The sequence below is a fragment of the Anser cygnoides genome, chromosome 8 (assembly GCF_040182565.1).
Source record: "Anser cygnoides isolate HZ-2024a breed goose chromosome 8, Taihu_goose_T2T_genome, whole genome shotgun sequence".
Lineage (NCBI taxonomy): Eukaryota > Metazoa > Chordata > Aves > Anseriformes > Anatidae > Anser > Anser cygnoides.
In genome coordinates, this window is record NC_089880.1 from 27074908 (window position 1) to 27097246 (window position 22339).

Genomic DNA, 22339 nt, shown 5'->3' on the forward strand with positions numbered 1-22339 from the left:
TTAGACTTCCAAAATCCCGAGACATACTTACCACTGCAAACTCATCACGATCCAACATTCCATCTCGGTCAATATCACTCAATTCCCACACCTACCAATCAAAAGCAGAATACAGGGATTTTTACCTGAACTGTAGCGTTTGCCTATTTGCAACCTCACTAAAAACAAATGTGAGAGCTTCCCCCGAGTATATCCAAAGTTCTATTAACCTAAAAGCATTAGTTCTCAGTAAGCAATATACATTCATATAAACCATGCAAAGGAAGAGAATCTGAAGATGGAAACAGAGTGCACTAATGACACCCTGTCCTAAACAAAGTGTTAAAGCATACACAAAACTGGTACATTAACAGTAAGATGCGATCTCTATCAGAATATCAAAGATTATTTTTGCATTTTCTCACTCTGTAAGACAGTAGTTACAAGTTAGGCGCATTACTACAAACACTCTGAGAAACAGACAATGCTGAGTGTTTCACAGTTATCATGTTCAAATTATTGATTAATTAAAAAGATTCTTACTCGTCCTAAGATATCCACTGGCAGTTTTGAGTTAAGGAGTACAGGTTTCACCTTATCCCCTGACAATAGTCCGTTAATGGGGTTTAGGCTGTCAAAAATAGCATCGTACTTGGCCTTGTCTTCCAGCTGGAGGAGCGGAACAAAAATACTAATTATGGAAACAACCACTCACAGTTTAAGAAGCACTCGTTATTTCAAAAGTATTAAGCTTTTTTTTTTGTTTTTTTGTTACAGTGAAAAAACACACACTGAAGTTCGTGATGTACAGATTTTTTTTCCATATTTTCTTTTGACTCATAGGCTCACACAAAACCCACTGAGATTTAGTCTTCCATTTATTTTCATGGCTTCAGGTAACTATTCCAAATAAATGAATTTTTTCCCAGGGTTTCCCAAGTGCCATTCCCTCCCCCTCATCCAATCAAGTTAGGTCTACTAGGCCAATTACAGATTTGACAGAAATAGCAATTTGTCATACTTAGTGAACTCTAGTTATCAGTATCATATTTTTTTCAAGATTTTTGTTTCCTTGCAAATGACATCATAGTTCTAGATCACAGCCCAATATTGTGTTTACCTTAACAGCCCATGGTACATCACTTGATGCTGTTCCACTGAGTAGCAAAGGACTACCAGTATCAGTCTAATGAAAAAACAGGAAATAAAACATCAGAAGATAACTGGTTCTGACCTTTCAAAGTAACTCCCCTATTTGAGAAGTGACTGCTTCTCAAAGTCTGTACTGCATTTTAGTCATCCATATCTTATGTGAAGGATACCAAAATTTAGAATAAGAAATTTAAAGTGTTTCTTCCATTAAGGACAACACCAATAGAACAAATACTATATATATTCTAATTTTACAAAATTTTATATTTAAGTCCCTGACCAGAATATGTAGCACCTTATTCTAATTCTGCATTGTCCTGTTTTCCCCTCCCCTACAACATCACTTCCAAAAATATTTGGTATTTATACCAAACCCTAATTGTTATCTTCAAAGCAGTTCTTATTAATGAGTTGGTATGTTCAATTAAAATAAATAAATCAGTCTTACAAATCTTGGTGGAGGAACGGGCAAATTAAGACTACTCAGGGAAACATCCAATCCATTCTGTGCGCATGCTACAAGTCGTAAAGCCACAAAGAACTCCTACAGGAAAAAAAAAATTGTGAAAATTTTGTTACATGAAAATACTCCAATTTATGAAGAGTTAAGAGTTTTTCTAGTATTATTACGTATACAAGGGCCACAAATGGCTGGGGGGGAGGAGGAGTGGTATGTGTCACAAAATGACAGTGAGCAGCAGTCAAAAACTGCTTAATTCTTCCAGCGAAGTAAAGCTTGTAATTACTAGCTCCAAGCATTTAGTAGCTTCCTGGCTAGTGTAATCAGCTCTCCACACTAAGTTCTTCTATGACAGAGCAGTGAAATTTGAAGTAGCAATTACAGCTGTTTATCTTGAAGGAACTGAGCTAATCCCAAAGGTGACAGTTGACAGAGGAGGAGGAAAGAAACATACAGCGTACAAGAAAGGTGAACTGAAGTAGAAGGCTGATGAAAGATTTGTTTAATAGATACTACAATCATCTTTTCCTACCATGGAATGAAGCAGCTAGCTCTCTGCAGGCCATTATTTAAGTAACTGCTTCAAACCATCAAACAGCAACATCGCATCAGAGCTTTTCAGCAGATCACACCGCATGCACCACTGATATGGAAGTCTGACTGACATACTGCTCATAGCTGCAGCTTTGAAGGAACCACTCCAAACAGAATGAACTGATGTGAAACCCACCAAAATTAGATAAAGAGGAATTTTAAAGATTTTACTACAATTTTAATTTCTGCATTACATTTCCCCCGAAGATTCAGAGGAAAAGTTACCTTAATACAGACCATTAGACCTTAAATTACTCCTCAGTGGTACTACACAGCTACATAGCAGCTCATTTTATGACTTCAAGAGAAACAAATGAAGTAGCTGAAGGCTGCTTAATTTATTGCAGCTTACAATGAAATGGGGAGTACATACCAGAAAAGAATCCCACTATAAAAACTGCTTTCCTGAAACAGAAATGTTAATGTTTATCTTTTTTCAAGATTTGCTAATGGTTAGAGTAACTTCATTCATCATACAACCATACCTGTTTGTTCAGGATTCCTTTGCCATCAGTATCAGCTAAGTCCCAAATCTAAAACATAAAAACAATATTCACAAAGGTGTTTCACAACACTGAAAGGAATCTGGCAAGTTCTCACTCAATTTAACAATGATATAATTCTTGGATGAAAGTTTAGTTCTTAACTTTCATGATAGCAGTTACTTATGGTGACAAATTTAAATATTGCTTTAATTTCCATCACGAACAACATACACATTAGAATAAGCATAGCTGCTAAACTGTGAAAGCATTAGATAGCACAACTGAAAATGCATTAGGGAAATTCATGTATTCTGTACTACTATTCTAAGTATTTTAATTTATAGAGGATACTAACTAAAGCAAGAGACCATAGAGTTAAACAATTGTTAAATACCTTTCCAAGTACCAAATCTGTCAATCCGGACTTTTTCAAGAAAACAGCTGCATCAGAAGCTAACACTCTTCCAGTATTGGCAGAATCAACCTGGGAGCAGAAAAAAATTCACGTCACAAAACAGCTTTGTAGATTAAAAATATATATAATCTTCAAAATCAGTCTTCCTACCCACGAAGAACTGAAACTATGTAGAATTTGAGACGTGATAAACACTTCAAAGGACAGAAAAGAGGCAAGAGAGAATGTTCTCTACACTTCCTAAAGAGGAAGAAACAGAACCAAAATTGAAATTGTACCAATAAATCAACGTGCATGGAAAACTGAAGGACATGCTAGTAACTTAATACTAGCATTAGATTTGCCGGTATCCCCTTGTGAAGCCCATTGGTTTCTGAATGCTTGCTGACCACTGAGTCATCATGGCTGTCTTTGGATTAGCCTGCGAATGACTAGCGTGAACGATGCTTCACACAGAACAGCAAGACCGGGTACATACAGCAGAACACTTGGTGGTGATGCAAAGCTATCACCTACAGTCCCACAGCTTTCTTTAAACAAAGCCTATATTCAATATTATGTTTCAAACATAAAACCAACCTTCAAAGTTCACACACGCAGCAGACATGAGGTGCTCAAAGCAAACACCTCCCAAAGATGTGTTTAGAACTAGAAAGCAAAAGACTTGCAGAGAATTTATTATTTGCAAAGTATGCTGAAGTGGATGAAGATTGAAGATTGTCTTCCCTGCTTCTGCTTCTAAAATACATCAAAAAACTCCAAAAGCAATCCTGAAAACATTATTTAATAGGTTGAAAACAAAAGATGTTTTCACTTTTACAGCTAATATGACTGATTAGGAGAGGTTGTTAATTATTTTCCAATCATCTATTTCAGTTTGTGTGGGAGAGCTGTTCATAATATAGGCAAGGAGTTGCCAAGTCACTGCAACAAGTCCCCTTTTCAGTTAGAGGAGCCCATCTTTTACATAAGCCAAGTACTCTTAGCATCCACTCAGAAAGCCTTTAACCTAGGATTTTTCTTAGCTTTCAAGAAAGTCAGAGCAATACAATATCAGCTGTGTTTATTTTTAATTTCCTCACTTCCAACCCAGAGGAAGGAGATTTTGAGGGATTTAAGCAAGCTTCTTACTTAATCTGATACGGATACAGTTTCTTTTCTGTGCAAATAATTCCCTAAAATGAAAATGAAGATGGTGGGTTTTTTTCTTTTTTTTTTGGTTTGTTTTCAAAAAAAGGTCTGATTTCAATTTCTTTACAAACTATTTGACTCTTGTATGCTGGGATGGAGGTACTTACGAAGCATTAAAACAATGCAGAAAATTGGCTTATGTTTGACCATTGCACTGAGCAGATTGCTGGTATTTATCATCAGCTTGACACAGCTCTCCTTCCACCCCAGTGTGCAAAAAGCAGTTTTTTTTTTCATAACTGTATCAGACAACAACTACCTTGCTGCAAGTTGTCTTTTATAGGGCCAGAAATGATTAAAACTTTAAAATGTACGTGACCTCTTTAGGTCACAAGGTAACAGTGAGAAGTATTTCAATTCAGATTCATCAAGAATTCATCAGCAGCTCAGGCATACTGCTTACCTGTTAGAATGCAGCACAAGTAACCGCCTGCTAATTTATCATATATATTTAAATATATCCTTTAACCTCATGCTGCTTTGAGAGTCAGTCTAAGTATGGTCAAGCAAAAAAAGAAAAAACAAAAACTTATTCAAAGAGAAACATCCCTATTGACAGGTTAAGGTTTCAACTGCATTCTAAGTACAAAGCGTGGGATTTAATTGCCATTTCACAATACACATTATGTAAAATGAATGACTAACTCTGTGATAGAACTGGCAGAGTACTAAGCATCAGAGCTATTTCAGGTGATGAATTTATTCTCAATTTGTATGGAATGCTCTTAAGTGTTTCTGGTATGAAAGAAGCAAGACATGCTCTACTAGCACTGGAAGACAAAGGGAAATGTCTTTCTCACATAGCTACTCTGAAAAGCTGACATATCCTTATAAAAGAGGGAGAAGGAAAAAGTTATCTAGTGCAACTGAAAGCATTTAGACATAGTACATTCCAAAGCTACTCTTTAGGAAAAACGCTTGCAGAAAAAGCATTTGGCCGAGCAAGTCAGAAGACTAATCCTGTGGAAAACAAATCCACTGGCACAATATAACTCACAGTAACATCAGGTTCAAGGAATCCCCGTGACTGTACGCTGCCAGACAACAAACAGTGCTCCGATTTCACTAGGCTGCGTAAGCCAATGAATGCAAGATGTTAAGGGACTTCAGAACCAGGATCACACTTGTGCGGAAATTCACTTTCTGTACCCACCTTTTGGTTTCACACTTCAATGGTTAAACAATTACAATTGAGAGGAAGAGACAGACAAGTACCTGACAAAGATTATGCGAGTCAGTGACAAGAGTCAGTAGTATTGGGCTAGGAAACCTAACATGGAGAAAGGTGAGTTCCTTGCCTTGTGACCTTGTAACATTCACCACAATAAGGGATTCTCTTAAGGACTTCAAATCTAATTCCTAGGGACAGATGCACAGCAGACTTGTTCATCAGATTGAAAGACAATTTTGTGAGGGTGATACTATCTCCTTCCACCTTCAGGAGCCATCCTAACTTTGATCAAGGCAAACTCTCTCTTACTGCTCAGCAAACTGCTACTCCCCTTCAGTGGAGAAAAAGCCTTCTTAAAGTAGAAGAGCGAGCTCAAACTTTTGAGACGTCACAGGCTGATACACTGTTTTATGCACTTGAGAAAGGGATTAATCCTCTAAGCACAAACCAAAAAGAGAGTGTTGATAGAAATCATGATCTTCTCTCTTCCCTAGCAGGGCAGCTTGCATTCTAACGTTGATAACCAAAACCAAAAGAAGTTCCTAAATAAAAATGTCATCGTATACACGATATCCTGTCTTACAACAAACCAACAGGAACATTAACAGTTGCACAACAGGAGAAAAACATCCTATTAGGTTGCTTCAGAGGTTCAACAGTTATTCACAAGTCTTTGTATATATGTATATATAGGCATTTTTTTTATACAATTCATTTAGATGTTTCTTTAAATGTTATCATATATCTGTCATTACATAATCAGATATGCAAAATACAAAATATTGATATAATACAGTAGTTTAAACAGCTTTTTTTCGGAAAAAAAGCTGTATTTATAGAAATTAATACACCTTACTGTTGCTGGATCTAACTATAAAAGATAAGTTATGTATAAAATTCCAAAGTCAAAAGATTTATCTGTTGAGGGGAGCTGCAAGAACTACACATATTCTTTCAGCGTTCAGTGGCCTTCCAACCAAATTTCACTCCTTACAGCAGCTGGTAAGAACCTTGGACCACAAACACAAGAAAACCAGCCTCATTTGTAAAAAGGAAAAGAAAAAAAACATATCCCCACAGTATTTAGCAAGGGTATACTCCATTCCAACAGCTAACGGTCTGGTATAATTGTAAAGTAATGTATGTTACACATACGACAGTTTGCTAGAAAATTAAATAAGTCATCTTATAACTAAATTTATTCTGATATAGCTCAGACCCAAGTGTTAGTTACTACAAAAATATATTGTAAAGTAGAAGTGTTTGCCTTGAAATTCAGTCATTTACACATTGCTAGCCACGCTGAAGTCTAGAGCAAAATAATATTATTTTATACAAAATAAATTTTATTTTCTCAACAAGAATATACATACCTGTCGGTAGAATTTCTCATACACAGGATTTGCACTTGACAGCTATACAAGAAGAAAAAAAGATAGAATTAAACAAAATCCATATTTCAACTGTCTTCTGCCTATATAGCTAAAGCTAGAAAACACTTTTTCTGGTCTTCAGAGAAACATTAAGCATTTATATAATTCTATTTATTCGGCAAAACAATTAGGACTACGACAGCTCTTTATACAGTAACTTTTAGACGACTTCTTTTTTGAAGGCAGCGATACTAACCGCTATCAGATTACTATCAGGGGGGTCAGCAGGCTGGGCAGTATGAGACAACAATTCCTGAGCAAGATCAAATACAGACAAACGAGAAGAAACCTGAAGTGACACAGTCTAGGAAGTGCTCACTTACGAATACAAAGCCAGACAGTTTTATTTCATTATCTACTGCCTCGTTCCTTAGAATTTAGTGCCATACACAACTAGTCTGCAAAACTCGCAGACATCCAAATTAGTTTGTGGATGGACAACTAAATCCAAAGCAATGATGCAAGAAAAAGTAATATTTTAAGTTAGTTTTTTCCAACTTGAATCATTGCCAGACATCACTTCTGCCTTAATTCCACTGTCATCTACCAGACACTTAGTGCTCACCTAAACTTAGGTGAGCAAGGATAAAACGCCATCATTGGAAAAGGCTTTTTTTTTTTTCTTAAATCAAACCATTCTTAGAAACTCTATTCAGCCAAACAAAAAAACAAGCCTGAAATCACACAGAAGCTAGTAAACTAGTATCTGTTCCTGTACCGAGGACCTTTGGTCAAGAGATTCCCCAAAAATGTACTGATAGGGTTCCCTCACTTTCCCTGAAGTTAGAAGAGGCACAAAATTAGATGCTGTTTTCATGAAGCGCACGTTGCATGAAGCAAAGATTGTGTGTGTGACTGGGTGCATTTATGCGGAGGATAAGCCTAGTATCGCTGCAATGGGGTGCCTTTGCAACCCCAGTTGGAAAACGTAAGCACAACAGAAGTTAAAGTGAGTTCCATGTCATAAAAAACTAATTTTGAATATGATCCAGAAACTAGAATTTTCCTCCCCCTTAAGATGAATGTGATCTTAAATTTCTGGGTCACACGCACAGACCTTCGCACGAACTAAATCCAAACAAGGTAGTTTTTTCCTGATTTAAAGTTTAGAAATTTGCATTGAAAGACAGAAACCAACAGTATGCTAGGCTGTCATCAATCACAGAGTTAGAGAAAAGACTTCACTACAGCACATGTAAATAGTGACTATTTAAAAAAAAACACATATTTTCCTACAGCAACAGCTAATAAAGTTGCCAGACTTCCACACATGCCGATTATTGAAGAATGTTTACTGGGAAAGTTTGGTTTTAGAAACTATTTAGAAATTGGGGTTTTAGCACGATCCCGTTCAAGTACAGAAAGCATGCTGTATTAACAGAGCACCCCACAAGGCAGATGACAGAGAACAGCCAGAGGTAACAGGAGCACCTGCTTTCAGATCTTTAAACCCGAATATTCACCAAGAACGCTGCCCCTGAGGCACTCAGTTTCTAAGAGCCTCACAGCATTGCTCAGTCTCTACTTTTCGGGGTTTTTGTTTACTTCTTTGGGGTCGTGGTGGTAACAAAATTCCACGTGCTGGGAAACCTCCGTCAGTACCCAAAGGTTTATTATTTCAGCCACTACCTAGGCGGGCATTTGCATATCCCTCAAACCAGCCTGACGAAATACATTCACGCTTTGCCAGACCTGACCACCGCAGCACCAACCCAACGCCACTTTCTGTCACTTTTCAGCGTGCCCCAAAGCATACTTACATTTTTTAACTACAAGTGCTCTGCTTACTGACTCAGCTACAATTTCAGTGGCAGCCTAGAGGAGCAACTCTCCCAAACATTCAAATATTTCCAAAATTCATTAATTCATTGTAATGTAACAGCACAGACACAGAATCAAATTAAAGCTACAAGCAAAATAACTGGAACAACGTTGGCCAGCGCGCACTCTCGAAGCATCAATCCATCATCCCTCTTGCCCAATATCCCCCTTTGTTCAGCCAAATGTTTCATTCTTACAGCCAGACCTATCACTGTCACTCCTGGAAATATCGAGTCCTGCCATGAAAACACTAAGTGCAAAACAATCTCTTCATTCAGTGCTTGGAGCGCAGGCCAGTAATTCTTGTTTATTTCATTAATGTTTCCAATACTCATTTGACCATCAGTATCGCTGCAATAACTGGAATTTCCTGTGACGACAAATAGAATAATAGTAACAAAAAAATTCCCAGACTATTTTTTACTAGTAACAGACTTGTTTTTCCCGTGAAGTATAAAATAAAAGATATAAATGTCTGAGATATTCTTGATCTTCTGAGAGAAGAAGAAAAACACTGTTCTACACCCTCTAAAGCGCTGTTGTAAAATTTTCTTGTCAGCGTTCTTTTTGTGGGATTTATAATGTGCAATTGCAGAGAGTAAATTCAACTTGTTTTCAATGCAGAAAGGAAGGAGGGAGAAAAGGTCAGATTCCACTGCACACAAAAATAGAATTACGTTATTACGATTCCCTTCAGAAGTTAATCACTTCACAAGAGTCATGCCTGCTCTAGTAATTACAGCCTTTGTGACAAAACCAACTTCAGAATGCTAACCCAGGAAACAGAAGCCACCTTCAGGGACACCTGCCTTTTCATCTTGTGGTGCCAATCAAGGTGTCAGTGCCCCCAGGTTCTCACCCCCGGCACGCTCACATTTAGGTGTAACACAACACTACTGCCAGGCTGGCCACCCCGCCATCCACAGCCTTCCTTTGCGCAGAAAAAGTTAAAGAGCCCAGGGTGGGAGGCTGTCTACAGAGAAAAACAGCTTCCAGGCCAAACGACACCATCTGGCAGTAAGTGTCCTGCACGTAGCTGTCCTCTTGCTCTTTCCTGGGTCCCGGGCAGACTCAGGGTGGCAAAGAACTGTTCCTCTGAAACGCAGCACAGAGCCTAGCTCTCCACTTCCGAAAAAAAAAAAAAGGAAGGAAGGATAAAGTACAAGTAGTTCCAAGTAGTTCCTCTCAGCACTCTTCCACCACTAAATGCAGCTCCCTCAAAGTCTGAGAATGGCATGAAATTAACCCCAAAAGACAAATGTAACATCCAGGGATCATTCTGCCTGGAATCCCTTCTACAGCAGCGTGTAGCCTGGGCACGGCACTGGCAGGAATACAAGCAAGAGCTAAACAAGTAAGGAAAAAAAAAAAAAAGAGCACAAGGCCAAACAGCAGGTAAGTTTAAGGCAAGCTGGTTTTTATTATGATGCCCTTTCCAAAGGACAACAAAACGTTTTCCTACTGTTTTTCTCTCTTATTTGAAGTGCCTCACAGCAAAGCTTTCTACCACTTTCTGTTCCATGACCAAGAACAACTCAACATCAGCTTGGAGTTGATGCGCTTGGTTATAGGACATACACACACACACAATGCGTCCCTTGAAAGAAGGATCTGAATCCAGCCTTTGTGTATTATTTCCCCCCCCACACACACTATAAAACTTCCTCCAAGTACTGTCTTTTTATTACTACACTGACATTAGCACTATTAGTCTCACAGACACAGAGGGAGCTACAGAGTCACTGTTCCAGGCTGTACAACACAGGACCAAAATGACAAGTATTGGTGCACATCCTGCACATTCACTTGTTTCCATCCAGTCTTCTGAAATTTTGTCCCACCTAGGTGAAAAAAAATCCATGCTGCTCCTCTACAATCATTTGATGACACAGTGTTAGATATCCCAAAACTGTTAAACAAGAGCAGACATCCCTCTCCAGATTTATTTGCTTGTACTTTAAGAGGTCTATTCGTTGGTGCAATCACACTGTTTCCCTTACATTTATGTTGAGCACATTAAACAGAGCTCTTGAGCGAAAGCTTCCTTGAGATTAAAGTTTTCCCCTACAGCAATAACACAAGATAAGAAAGTATTTATAGCAAATTTATATGCACATATATTGCCATGCACTTCAGAGTCAAAACCTTCATTCCCCTTGAACAGCTGAAGCATGCGCAGAGGCTCTGCCACCTTCTCTTTGCGCAGATGGCTGTCACTGCGTAATTAAATATGGTTCAATTCCATTTTCAAATCACTACAGGAAGCCTCTACCATCTTATAATCAGTACTGAACAAAGTCTGTAAAACGTTAAAAAGCAGCTCCACCGCCTTTCAGCTACTGTCTAACATGGCTGGTGCAATACCAATCAAAAATTTAGTTCTACCTGCTTTATAGGGGAGGCTGACTGGTCGTGCACAAGCTTAAACACACACACACACACGTGCACACACACAGTCAGGTTTCTTTATCTTTTACAGAGGACAATGCAGAAGGACACATTTCTCACTCCTGTAAAATAACAATAAACTAAAATCCTGATTTTACCATTGTGTTGATCCCTAACAGAAGTCTGAAGATTGCCACAAACCTCAGGTGAAAAAGAATTAAGTGACCGCTGAGCTTTGCTTTTTGGCTCTGCATTACAACATACCTGTTACTACAAGACTCATTCATACTGTGTTTACATCCTATATACTCCAGTAACTGGCAATGTATGCATCAGACAGGTGTCCACCTTAGCGTCAGCTGTAATTCAGCGAATCCCTTAGTCAACAAAACACAGCGCTCTGGACCTGTGACAAGATATTGAAGTCTGAACTGAGACATGGGGTACAATCTTGTTACGTGACCGTCTCGTTTATTAAAGCAGCTCAAAGCTACTTTTTAAGATGACAACCACTTTTTCACAAAAGATGTATTTCATAATATCAGGAAAACAAGAAGGTATCTTACTATTCTCCCTGAATACTTCTGGACGCTCCCATCTTAATTTCCCCGAACCTTCAAACACACATGAGCAGTTTCTCTTACTGAACTACCACCTTAATTTTCAGTGGCGACAGGAAGTTTTTGAATGTCCACATTGCACGAGCCTTCAAACATCGCCCACACTCTTAACATGTATTTTCTGCATCTTCTGTCTTCATTTCCTTCCTCTGTAAATTAATTAAACCAGCTAAGCAGCCATATTTGGAAGATCAAAAATAAAATTCTTCTCATTGGCTATAGCTTAATTAGAGTTTTCCAACAACAGACTGCTAGATATGAACAGTTCCTTCTTACCGATGCTGTTTTCAAGCTGAAGGCAACCACAACAAAACATTCACTTGGTACAAGTTTTCTTAGAAGTTCCACACTTAATTCAGTTATGCTCAGACCATGACACTTACCGAGCAAATGCAAGTGGCAACAAGATATTGCTTAAGGGGTTCAAAATTAGGAGAACAGGACACTTCAGATTAAGTATATTCATTTTGCAATGCTCTTCAAGCACACTTGGTGTAATAAATTTCACTACAGCTACACAGGCCCAAAATATTTTTACTTATCAACCAACAGAAAGTTCCACGTTACTTAAATGAAGCTTTAATATTCAAATAAACAATGCCCAGCCCTCGCAGATACCGCAGCTGCAAAGCCATCTGAAAATACCCCAGTCCGATTTTGGAAACACCCAACTTCCTCATTGTGTTAAATCGGTCACAACCACATAAGAAGGGGAAAAAGAAAATCTGAGACAACTGTGAGCTCGACTGCAGGTCAAGCAGAACTGCCTCTTATTCTCTGCATGTTTACAGCAGAAAGCACCAGCCTGCACAGTTTGTCTCGCTGGTGTTAGTAATCAATCTAACTGCAGCCAGCAACCATCCCCTCCCACCACCGTACTCACTTTCACTTCCTCACACTACATCAGAATGGATTCAGAACACTTCGGACTTTCCATAACTCTAAAATGCCTGAAATTAGAGCCTACGTTGAAGAAATGATCTTTAGGCTTGCTTGACTTTCTAAGATTATTTTTATTCAAAGCACGCTCCTCCTGTCCCCACTCCCCAAAAAAGAACTCCCCACACAAATGGTCAACAACAACAGAAATAGCTTCCTCAATTTAACCACTGGTGCAAGTTGTAGTCACAGCGGTTTTAAGGACACTGGCAGTTTTTCTGCTCCTGTCAACGTTATCACATTTCTATTTAGTCCCTGTTCCATGTGACCAAAAAAAAAAGTACGTAAACTCTACAATGAAAGGATTACACAGCCTGTACGCCTGCAGAACATACTGTAGCAGGCACTCCTCCCCTCTCCCCAAAAAAGGGCCAGAAGAGCCCATGCCCACAGAATAGCCCATAGAATTAAATCACTGGTCTAGGAAAACTTTGTCCTTCAACAAAGGCATGCTTTAAACATTTTTCTTTTGCTTGAAGACTGTTGAAAGAGACACAGAAAATGCTAACCTAACATTTTTGACTATCAAAGCATGCTTTCACAGAGGGTACTATTACCTTCACAAGTATATTCCTTTTATTTCTTTAGACCTTTAAAGACACGTTTTCTCCACGTATTTGGAGTTCATGTTTTTAATGAACCACCCTTTCTTTCCTTGAAATGGTTGAGGATTTCCTCACAAGTCAACTACAGAACGGAATAACTGCCAACTGAGTAGTCTGGCTCCGAACTTTTTGGTTTCCTCATGCATGCGTGAGTCACACTTCTTTACCAGCTTTTACATACGTGTGACAACTGACGATCAGATTGAAGCATTCCAAGCAAGGAGCATGTGCACTGACAGGCCTGCCTCAGGCTCATGTCAGGTAGGAATGAAAACTTCTCATGTTCCTGCTACATGAAACAAAACAGTACCAGAAGTACAGTTCATTACCTACCAAATCTCTAGGGAACACGAAGCAGCCTCAACAGTGTACGAGCACACGTATGGAGGAATTCTACTGCCATCAAGGAAAAAAATTCAAGCAACAAAGAGGTTTAGGCAAAGAGATCACCTGGACACTAAAGATGCCAAAATTGTCCAAGCTTTAAGACCATGCAAGGTCCTTCATCGTAAGGGCCTGCAAAGTCCTTCATCATCAGGCACCTGTAAAGCCAGTGGGTGAAAAGGGTACCCCCACATCACACAGCTAACAAAAAAAGAAGTAAAATGACTTCCAAGGCGGTATCTCTGGAGCTAAGACACCGCTGCAACAGGCCTTTGAGCGACGTCCTCGCAGCTCTTCTGCACGCAGAGCAACCCCAGCACCCCCTAACCCCGGCTCCTGCCCGAAAGCTCCTCGGGCACAGCCACGGCGCCCCCCACACCCACTTCACCACCCGCCTCCCACACGCGCGGGGCAGGTTTTGGGTTTTTTTTTTCCTGTTGTTTTGTTTTATCTGAGCCCGGCGCCCGCTGCCTCTCCCCGAGACAAAAGACCGAGGGCGCTGCCAGCCGCGGCCCCGAGCTCTGCGGGCTGTCCCCGGGGCAGAGGCACCTGCGGCCGGGCGGGGATCGCGGCGATCCCGGGGGACCTCCCCCTGCCTCCCCTCCCTCACACGGGGGGTCCCAACCTCCCCCACACCCCCCCCAGCCGCCACCTGACAGCGCCGGCGGCCGTTAGGCGCCCGTTAGGCGGCGGGGCAGGCTGAGGGGCGGCCGGGGCAGCAGCGAGCCGCTCCGCTCCCCGCTCCCCCGGGGCCCTGCCCCTGGCCTTCACCCTCCGGCCCGGGGCGGAGGGAGGCGGGCGGTACCTGCGTGAGGGAGAGGTGGGCGGCCATGCTGCTTCCATCATGCACCGGCCGGGCCGCAGGAAGGACGCGCCGCCGCCGCCGCCCGCCGCCCGCTGCCCAACTTCGGCAACTTCCCCGGCCGGGCCCCGGTCAAAACCCGGCGCCGGATCCGCGCCCGCCCGCCCGGAGTCGTCGGAGCCGGAGCCCGCCCCGAGAGGAAAACCGGGCGGTGGAAGCGGCTGGCTGGAGCCGGAGCGCGCGGGAGGAAGCTGCAGTGAAAAGGCGGAGCCGGGTGGGGGTTTGGTACGGATCGGAGGCTGCCTGCCTTTCCCGTGTGGGGTCTTGCGGGTGCTTCGCGCATGCCGAAGTGTTACATCCCCCTGGTTTAGTCATCAGCCAGGTGGGGAGCTCCCAAACTATATGGCTGTGGGGCTTTGGTTGTGACAGAATTGGGAACGGGGCCCAGAGGAAGCCGCGTGAGGCCGGCAGGATGAGCTGAGCCAACGCGTCCTCTCATGGCTCCACATGGCCAGGGTCAGCCCCGGCCTCCTGCCTCTGGTCCTGCAGGAAGGGAAATGCCGGCCAAGGAGCCTGTCGCTCCCTGAGGCTCTCCATGCTTTCTCCTACGGGGGAGAAAGCACAAGCAGGGGGGCGAAAAATCCTCACGGGAGAAAAAAATGGTGAGGACACATCACAGCAAGACAAAGAGGAGCAGGCGGGAGTGGAGAGCCAACAGCACCACGATCGAACCTTCAAGAAACACCTGCATGCAAACTGGCTGAAAGCAACATTTATGTCACCGGTTATCACTGCCTGTGGCCCTTCTGGCCCTGGCACAGAACAGCCAGGCAGCAGCGAGCGGGAGCTGCCCCTCCTGTACCTGCTCGCTCCCACACGCTGGCTATTTCGGCTGCTTCCCTCACCGCTTTGCCCTACCACCTTGTACATCAGCCACCAAGGGTGGAGGGAAACAATCCCTGTTTCTGTGCTTTAGCCAAAGGTGGACCAGGCATGAATCTAACCTTGCATTACACATTCAGACCAATAAATTATCAGGAGTCACGCTGACTGGAAAGGTTTCACAGCGTGCGTTGTTTTCTTCTTCCTTTCTTCATTCTCTCCTACCACTGCTGTTTTTTTTAATCTTCAGCTCAGTTTCATGCTTATGCTGATGTTCACGCCCCACCTCTGCATCCCGTCATTCCTCAGCCAGCAGTCATTGTTAGCTGCTATTCACATCTGTCATGATACATGTGGGATCTCACCCACCTATTCTCTAACAAAGGTTTTCTAGAAGCTCTACGTTACTGACCTCTTTCTCAGTCATCATTTCTGCAAGAAAAAAAGATACAAAAGAGAAGAATACAGAAAGCAAATAGTATAAAAATAAAAATATTCACACCATTCACACTGACGGTCACACCTCTACTCCACCTCACACTCATTTCCTCCTAAATAAAAACCCTAGAAAACAGCAGAGGCTATTACCTGTCTAGGTTGATTTTTTTTCTTCTTTGATTAAAACAGGAATACTATCCCACAACAATATTATCTGGAAATTAAATCAGGAGATTACAAACCACAGCTGTGTCTCCAGGGGACAGCAGCATTGGAGCCTGTCAGCATTTTTGAGGGGCCCACAGAAGAGAACCAGAGGGCCTGGGTTCCTGTTAATTGCCACAACCTCTTGTGGATGCCCTTTGCTCTCTGTGTTGTTTTCCCCATCTTGGTCTCCTCTCCCCAGCTGAGAGCGGCTACAACTCAGCAGCGGACTGGCAGCCCCTCAGGAGGGGGCCAGTCATGCTGAGGCTGACACCTTGTCACTGCAAATGGAAGGAAAGCGTAAAACAGGGTAACGGGAGCTGGCTCTGGGGTTACAGGCTTAACGCTGGAGGCTGTTGCGAGTAGGACTCTGTGGGCAGGCTGCCTGACTCGGCAGATGTGTCCCTGCTGCTGGTCCCCGGCTCTTTACTGGGTCCGGCATCAGGAGTCTCCCAGCTGGTGCAGGCCTAGACCCGCTGCTGCTGTCGAAATGAGGGTGCAGGGTGGGTTGGGAAGGAACACCGGGGACTTGCACGGGCACTCAGCTCTCCCTGCACAGCCCTTCACGCAGAGCAGCCTCACCCAGAGCACAATTAAAAGTCACAGGTCCCCTCTGGGCACAACATGCTGTCCAGCAGGTACGTCTGTGAGGGCCTGACCTTCCAGAAACCTCTACGTTAGGCAAGCACGGCAGCCTGCTGATCCAGCGAGGGTTTTCATACCACTGCTGAGCTCTCCTGGGCAGCATCAGCAATACGGGCTGCCCTCGCTGCTCCCCCAGTGAGGATAGGAGCTAGCGGGCAGTGCTGGGGACGTGCCTACGGCCCTTTGCACCCTGGCCATGTATATGGCACGTTTGGTTCTTCTGAGGGGTGGACAGCCTTTCAAAACACACAGTGATCACTCATGGCTGTTCTGTCCAGAGTCAGAGTGCGAGAATTGCTCAAGGTAATCACTGTGGCCTCTGCAAATTAAAATAATAATGAGTTCCATTCAGTCAACACCGGATTGGTGCGGTCACGTAGGTCTTTGCTGGTGTTGAATGTTGTGTGCCTCCTGCAGGCAAATACTATCCTGGAGGCCTCCAAGTACCTGAGTTAAAGCAGCTCGCTCATGGCCTCAGACATCTCTGTAACAATTGCAACAGCACTTGGCAGCTTGATGCCAATCCACCGCTGTATGGCAGATATTTGTGAACCTGGAATGACAGCTCTCGGGAGGAAACAGCTATCTGTTTCTATGCTGTAATAAAAATTTCATGTCCTGATACAGGGTCATAAAAACGGACTTCATACTGTGAAAGTAGTAGTAACTTGTCACTGATTATTTTCTATAGAGAGAACAATTACTAAAATCTATCCCAAACCTTTTGCAGGTTGCAAAACAACACACTCCGACTACTTCTTTGGCTGAACCAAGAGCAGCTCACTAGGGCTTGGCTAGGGTGGAAATCTGGGGCTGGGAGAGTTTCTAAACATGGAAACCCTGTTTTCCTGTTTCTCCCTTTGCTGACCCCATGAATCTTACAGCCTTTTGCAGTATCTCCTACTCTGAGAATTGTGTAGTGTGGAAGGGGGTGGTGAGATTGTGCTGGGTTTTGGGGAAAGCTTGTAAAGAACGTCAGAAAGTCAAAAGGCCAATGAACAATGTAAAAACTAAAATTAACTGTTTCATTTTATACATTGTCACCTTCAATAAGAATTCTGCTGCAGGAAATCTGTTTATGTGTAATCTGCTCTGTAATAAATGTAATAACTGCTAAATGTTGATCTACTTGCCATAAGATCCCCTAGTATAGGACACTTGATATCAAAAGAACACGACAAACAGTATTAGCATGCTGTTATTTGTAAGTATAACAGGATTTTGTATGGGTATTGTAGGTATTGACATTTTGGCAAATGGATACCAGATCTCAGTGTTCTTTATTGTTTCTTTAAAAGCAAAATGCCCAAGGTTAAATCTACATGGGACAAACAAGTGACTACTAATAAATCAAAACCAGGCAAATGGTTTGTGGAGGATGGGCCTTGCACCAACATAGCTACAATAGCAACAGCATAACTGCTTCAGTGCAAATCCCTTTTTGTAAGACACAGTGTATGTATATAAAGTGACTTGTTCTAGAACAGTTGACTTGAATTTGAAACCCGAGCTAGACAGTTTAAAAAGGCTTTTACACAAGTGAGAATCAGACACTAATGACCTCTGTGTTTTATGCACCTCTTACAGTCACCAAATACTTTTAGTAAGGCTAATAACATTTTAATCAGATCCACTGGTCTCCTGGAAATAACATCTTAAGTGGCCATGCCTTCCTTTATCTTCCTTTATCATAGCTTTGTTTATTTTATGGCTCAGTACACAGGAAGCACTTTTTATTTTTTTTTTCTTTCAAAACAACACATAGGTATTCAGTGTGACCTGTTCTGCTTGTTCCAGGAAAAGTATTATTACAGCCCATGAACGCTCAGGAGGCTGACTAGAGGAGTGACTCACTCCTGCCTCCTGCATACCCAAACATGAAATGACTTAGCCAGCTTTCTGGAATTTCAGTGCAAAGTAGATTAGCTCCAGTATTGCAAATACCAAATGAAGGATCTAACTTGCAGAAGGTTTAAACCATTTGGATTTTCACAGGGCAAAAGGAACCATATGAACAAACACACAGCATCCTGGCAAAAAGAGTATTACAATCCTCATATCAAAGAGTGGAAATGAAAGAGAACTACTTATAGGTAAGCAAAAACTGCCTTAGGTTGACCAGGTTTCAGAAAGCCAAGCCACAGCTGGACTCCTGACACACACCAGGAGTTAACCACACTTCTGGTATCAAGAGTTCCCTCCTGAGAAATGAGGAAGATCAGCACAGAACTTCAGTGACCTTTTGGACTGAAGGTATCTTTTATCAGAAATCTCAAGTACTTTCCAGGACTAGTGACACAAGTTGCTTTAGGAAATCCCAGCTACAGGCGTGTCTCTAACTAGTAATACGCCCCAGCTTTATGTGCTCTTTACATTATATGCAGCTACAAGTTTCCTGGACGTAGGATTTCTGATAGGCTGGTATGTTTTAAGTCTACAGGGAACCATTAAAATAGCTGGTTTGTCCTTCTTTATAAGATTTTCCACGGGTATCTGTTAATTTTTTGTACAAAGCTCATGAGTCCTTCAGTGTATCTTCTAGGGAGATGCCTAGTTACTAGCAAAGGTACAGCAATCATTATGAAAACTGCATACAAATGACTAATCTGCTAATTCCTCTTGTGCTGTGCTCTTGATTCCTCGTGGCAGTTTGCAGGCTTTCAAACTCATAGCTGCTTTGAAAATGTTTTAAAAGGGGTTGTGGGATGATCAAATTTATACAAAACCATAGCATATTAAAGAAGCACAGACTACGATGTTAAGGTATCTTTGCAAATTTATATCTTTGCAAATGTACTCATCCGGACAGTGTTTTCTGAACTGGTAGTTTTATGTCACATAGGAATAGAATACAGGATGGAATGATTGTTTTTACCTCTTTGTTTTTGGAAAATGATGTAATTTGTATTGCAAATATTCAGTATCTCCCCCCCCCCCCCCCCAAAAAAAAAAAATATTTTTGAACTAGAATTTTTATTAAGAGACAGGAATGTTACAGTTGATAAAAACCCAAATAAGGCCTGAGTGAATCTCTTCAAAACAATTATGTTTGATGGGAAAATCAGCAAACTTAAAATGCAGCAACACTACAGACTCATCTACACCATTAAAAATATACACAAGTTATCTTTTCATTAAGACTGTAGGCATATTTTCTCTAATTTGTGTGAGTCAATCTTATGGGGCTATACCTCATGCTCCCAGAAAATTAAACAAAATGTGGATATATAAAAGAGGTTAATTTGTTCTCTTATAAACTAGATGGATGACACAGAGCAGAATGACATTTTTCACACAAGATTTAGTTTTTCATTCAAGATCATATTTGAACACCAGAAAAATCTCCAACAAGTATTAATTTGACATGATGCCCAGCTAGTATAGCAGTTGGAGATGTAGCCACTCCTTGTACAGCTTAATATATGCTCAGACAAAAATAGAAAAAGCAATACCACTGATGAAACAGCAACAGTCTTCATTATAAATTAAACACATCAATATTGTAATGTGTATTGTATATTCAACAAAAATGAGGATTGAAAACTAATATGTTTACAAAGTAACAAGCAGAAAGGCTTGTGCCAACAGTTTCTTTTGTTCTCTTTTTCCTGAGGCATATTGTCTATACTGTAAGTCCAGGGAATGCATGAGTTGCCTTTCTAAAACAATTACAAGTCTATTATGTTTAAATAAATATGAAGTATCTTCTTAAAATCTACACACTGAATTCCCAGCATTCTCCTAACATAAAACTAATTCACTCTGCACATCAGAAAGATAATTATTTCATTTCAGAATTATAAGGTACATGAAGTAATTAGGTAAAAGAGCGTGTTACTGACCCTTAAAACTGTCTTCCTGCCACAGATTGGTTTGTCTTTATCTAAGACAAACTCATGACTATTTATGGCATCCTGCTCTTTTTAGGGCATTACTGTAAATCTTGAGCCTCTCCTTTTTTTTGTCCTCCTGTTTCTTTTTCTCTTATACATTCTTAGCTTCTTCTCAAATTTCTTTCATTTTCTCCTATTCTTAATTACCACCCAAAGAATACCAAAATGGTTTGGAAATTATGGAAATAAATTAGTATTGATGCAATAATATGGGTCATAAGCCAAAAAAAAGTTAACTTTCCCAAATCACTAAGCCCATACCTGCAAGCCACTCTTCAAGCTGAGCAATGATTCAAGCCCTAACATAACAAAACACTTAAATGCATGTTTAAATTCATCCCTGTTCAGGACAACACAATACTCACGTGTTAAATTTCACACTAGAATTTAAAACCTTTCCTAAATTTAAATCATATTCTCCTTGGTTTCAGCAATAATCTCTCATGTACATGAACTACAGTGACAAGACCACTGGTGACAGAGCAGAGATGTCAGCTGGATTGTGGTACTGTGACTGTCAAAGGGATGTTGAGTAGATGGGTCAGAACCCTTGATGATGGGAAATCAATGATATTTGACAAGGTGTTAATGACTTTGCCCTCAGTAGACAAGGACAGGGCTGATTTCACTATTTTAGCTAACCATGATCAATCTACATTTAAAAGTGTGCTAATTTAAAAGTGTGTTTCAATGTCTTTGTTGCTATGGAGAAGATCACAAATTATTGACAATACAGGGAGAAGCGAGAGGAAAGCATTACTTGCCTCCAACAGTACCAGGCATATATGCTGTAAGGGAGACTGCAGATTGCACTTCATGAAGGCTATCAGATGGCAGAGTGCAGACCCTTCTGCAGACAGAAGGAATTTGGTGTGATTCAATGGGAATTTCTTTCTGCTGCTCTCCCCCTGCTCAGAACCAGTCCTGCTGTACATCCATAAACCAGAAACCACCACCTTGTGGGATTATTTTTGATTTAATGCTCTGTAGCAGGGAGAGGAATCTGTTCTGTTCCTTGGCCAACTATTGCACAACGCTGGCAGGCAAAATGTTCCTTTAAGTGCAAAACAAGTAATCCCACTGGTGTCAGCATGTAAGAGTGAGGAATGTTGCCTTAAAATCTCCCTTTGTTTTCTAGACTCCTGAACTACTGACATGTAATTAAAATACCTGTGTTCACACCACCTTTCCTTCTTAATTCTTCTAAATCAGTTTGGCATTGTGAACCTTAGTACTGTAATATGACTGATGAGACCTAAAATAGGCTCCTTTATGAAAAATGTTTTAAACACATACAATGAGTAGCTCTGTTAAATATCAAAGCCTGAATATTATCTCATTGCTGCAAAGTGAAGTGCAAAGTTCAACATTTAATATATATTCTTCTTTGGTTGCGTACACATGGAATTGAAACATGAAATATCCTCAGAGATGACCAACTTATTTCTTTACTGACTCATTTGTTTTCTGTCTCGTTTTGTTTTGAGATCAAGTTGCAAAACTAATGCAACAATGATTCAGCCTTAATGGAACTGTTTAAGGTGTGCACATGACTGATCAGATGCAAAAGAACACGAGTGGAACTTGAACTCCATCAGCTGACAAGGACTTGCGTGCCTCTGCGTGACCTTACATTTCTTTTCTATCATTCATAGTGAGAAGTAAAAGACATTGCAGCAGCTTCACCTGTTTCATGTAACAGCTGTAACTACAAAGGTCTGGAGACCATTAATTAAAAAAAAAAAAAAAAAAAGTCTTTGCCTGAGTTTTAGCAGCATTTAAAGCAGCCAAGGAAAATAGTTCGAGTGTAGTAATCACTGTGACGGAGAAAATTACAT

The 22339-nt window shown here is 41.2% G+C and overlaps 1 protein-coding gene across 10 annotated transcripts in view; it reads right to left on the reverse strand.

The window, feature by feature from the left end:
• Positions 1-22339, reverse strand: part of EPS15 (epidermal growth factor receptor pathway substrate 15) — a 60976-nt gene that overhangs the window by 33058 nt on the left and 5579 nt on the right. For 9 of the 10 annotated variants that reach the window (XM_048062062.2, XM_048062057.2, XM_048062061.2 and 6 more), the window contains exons 2-8: positions 6821-6862; positions 3065-3154; positions 2671-2718; positions 1580-1675; positions 1100-1165; positions 523-648; positions 32-91 (exon numbers count right to left, since the gene is read on the reverse strand). In XM_048062062.2, the coding sequence (XP_047918019.1) occupies positions 32-91; positions 523-648; positions 1100-1165; positions 1580-1675; positions 2671-2718; positions 3065-3154; positions 6821-6862 (528 nt within the window). Of the gene's footprint in view, positions 1-31; positions 92-522; positions 649-1099; positions 1166-1579; positions 1676-2670; positions 2719-3064; positions 3155-6820; positions 6863-14442; positions 14643-22339 lie in introns of those variants that run through there. The other variant, XM_048062053.2, reaches the window with a different exon arrangement.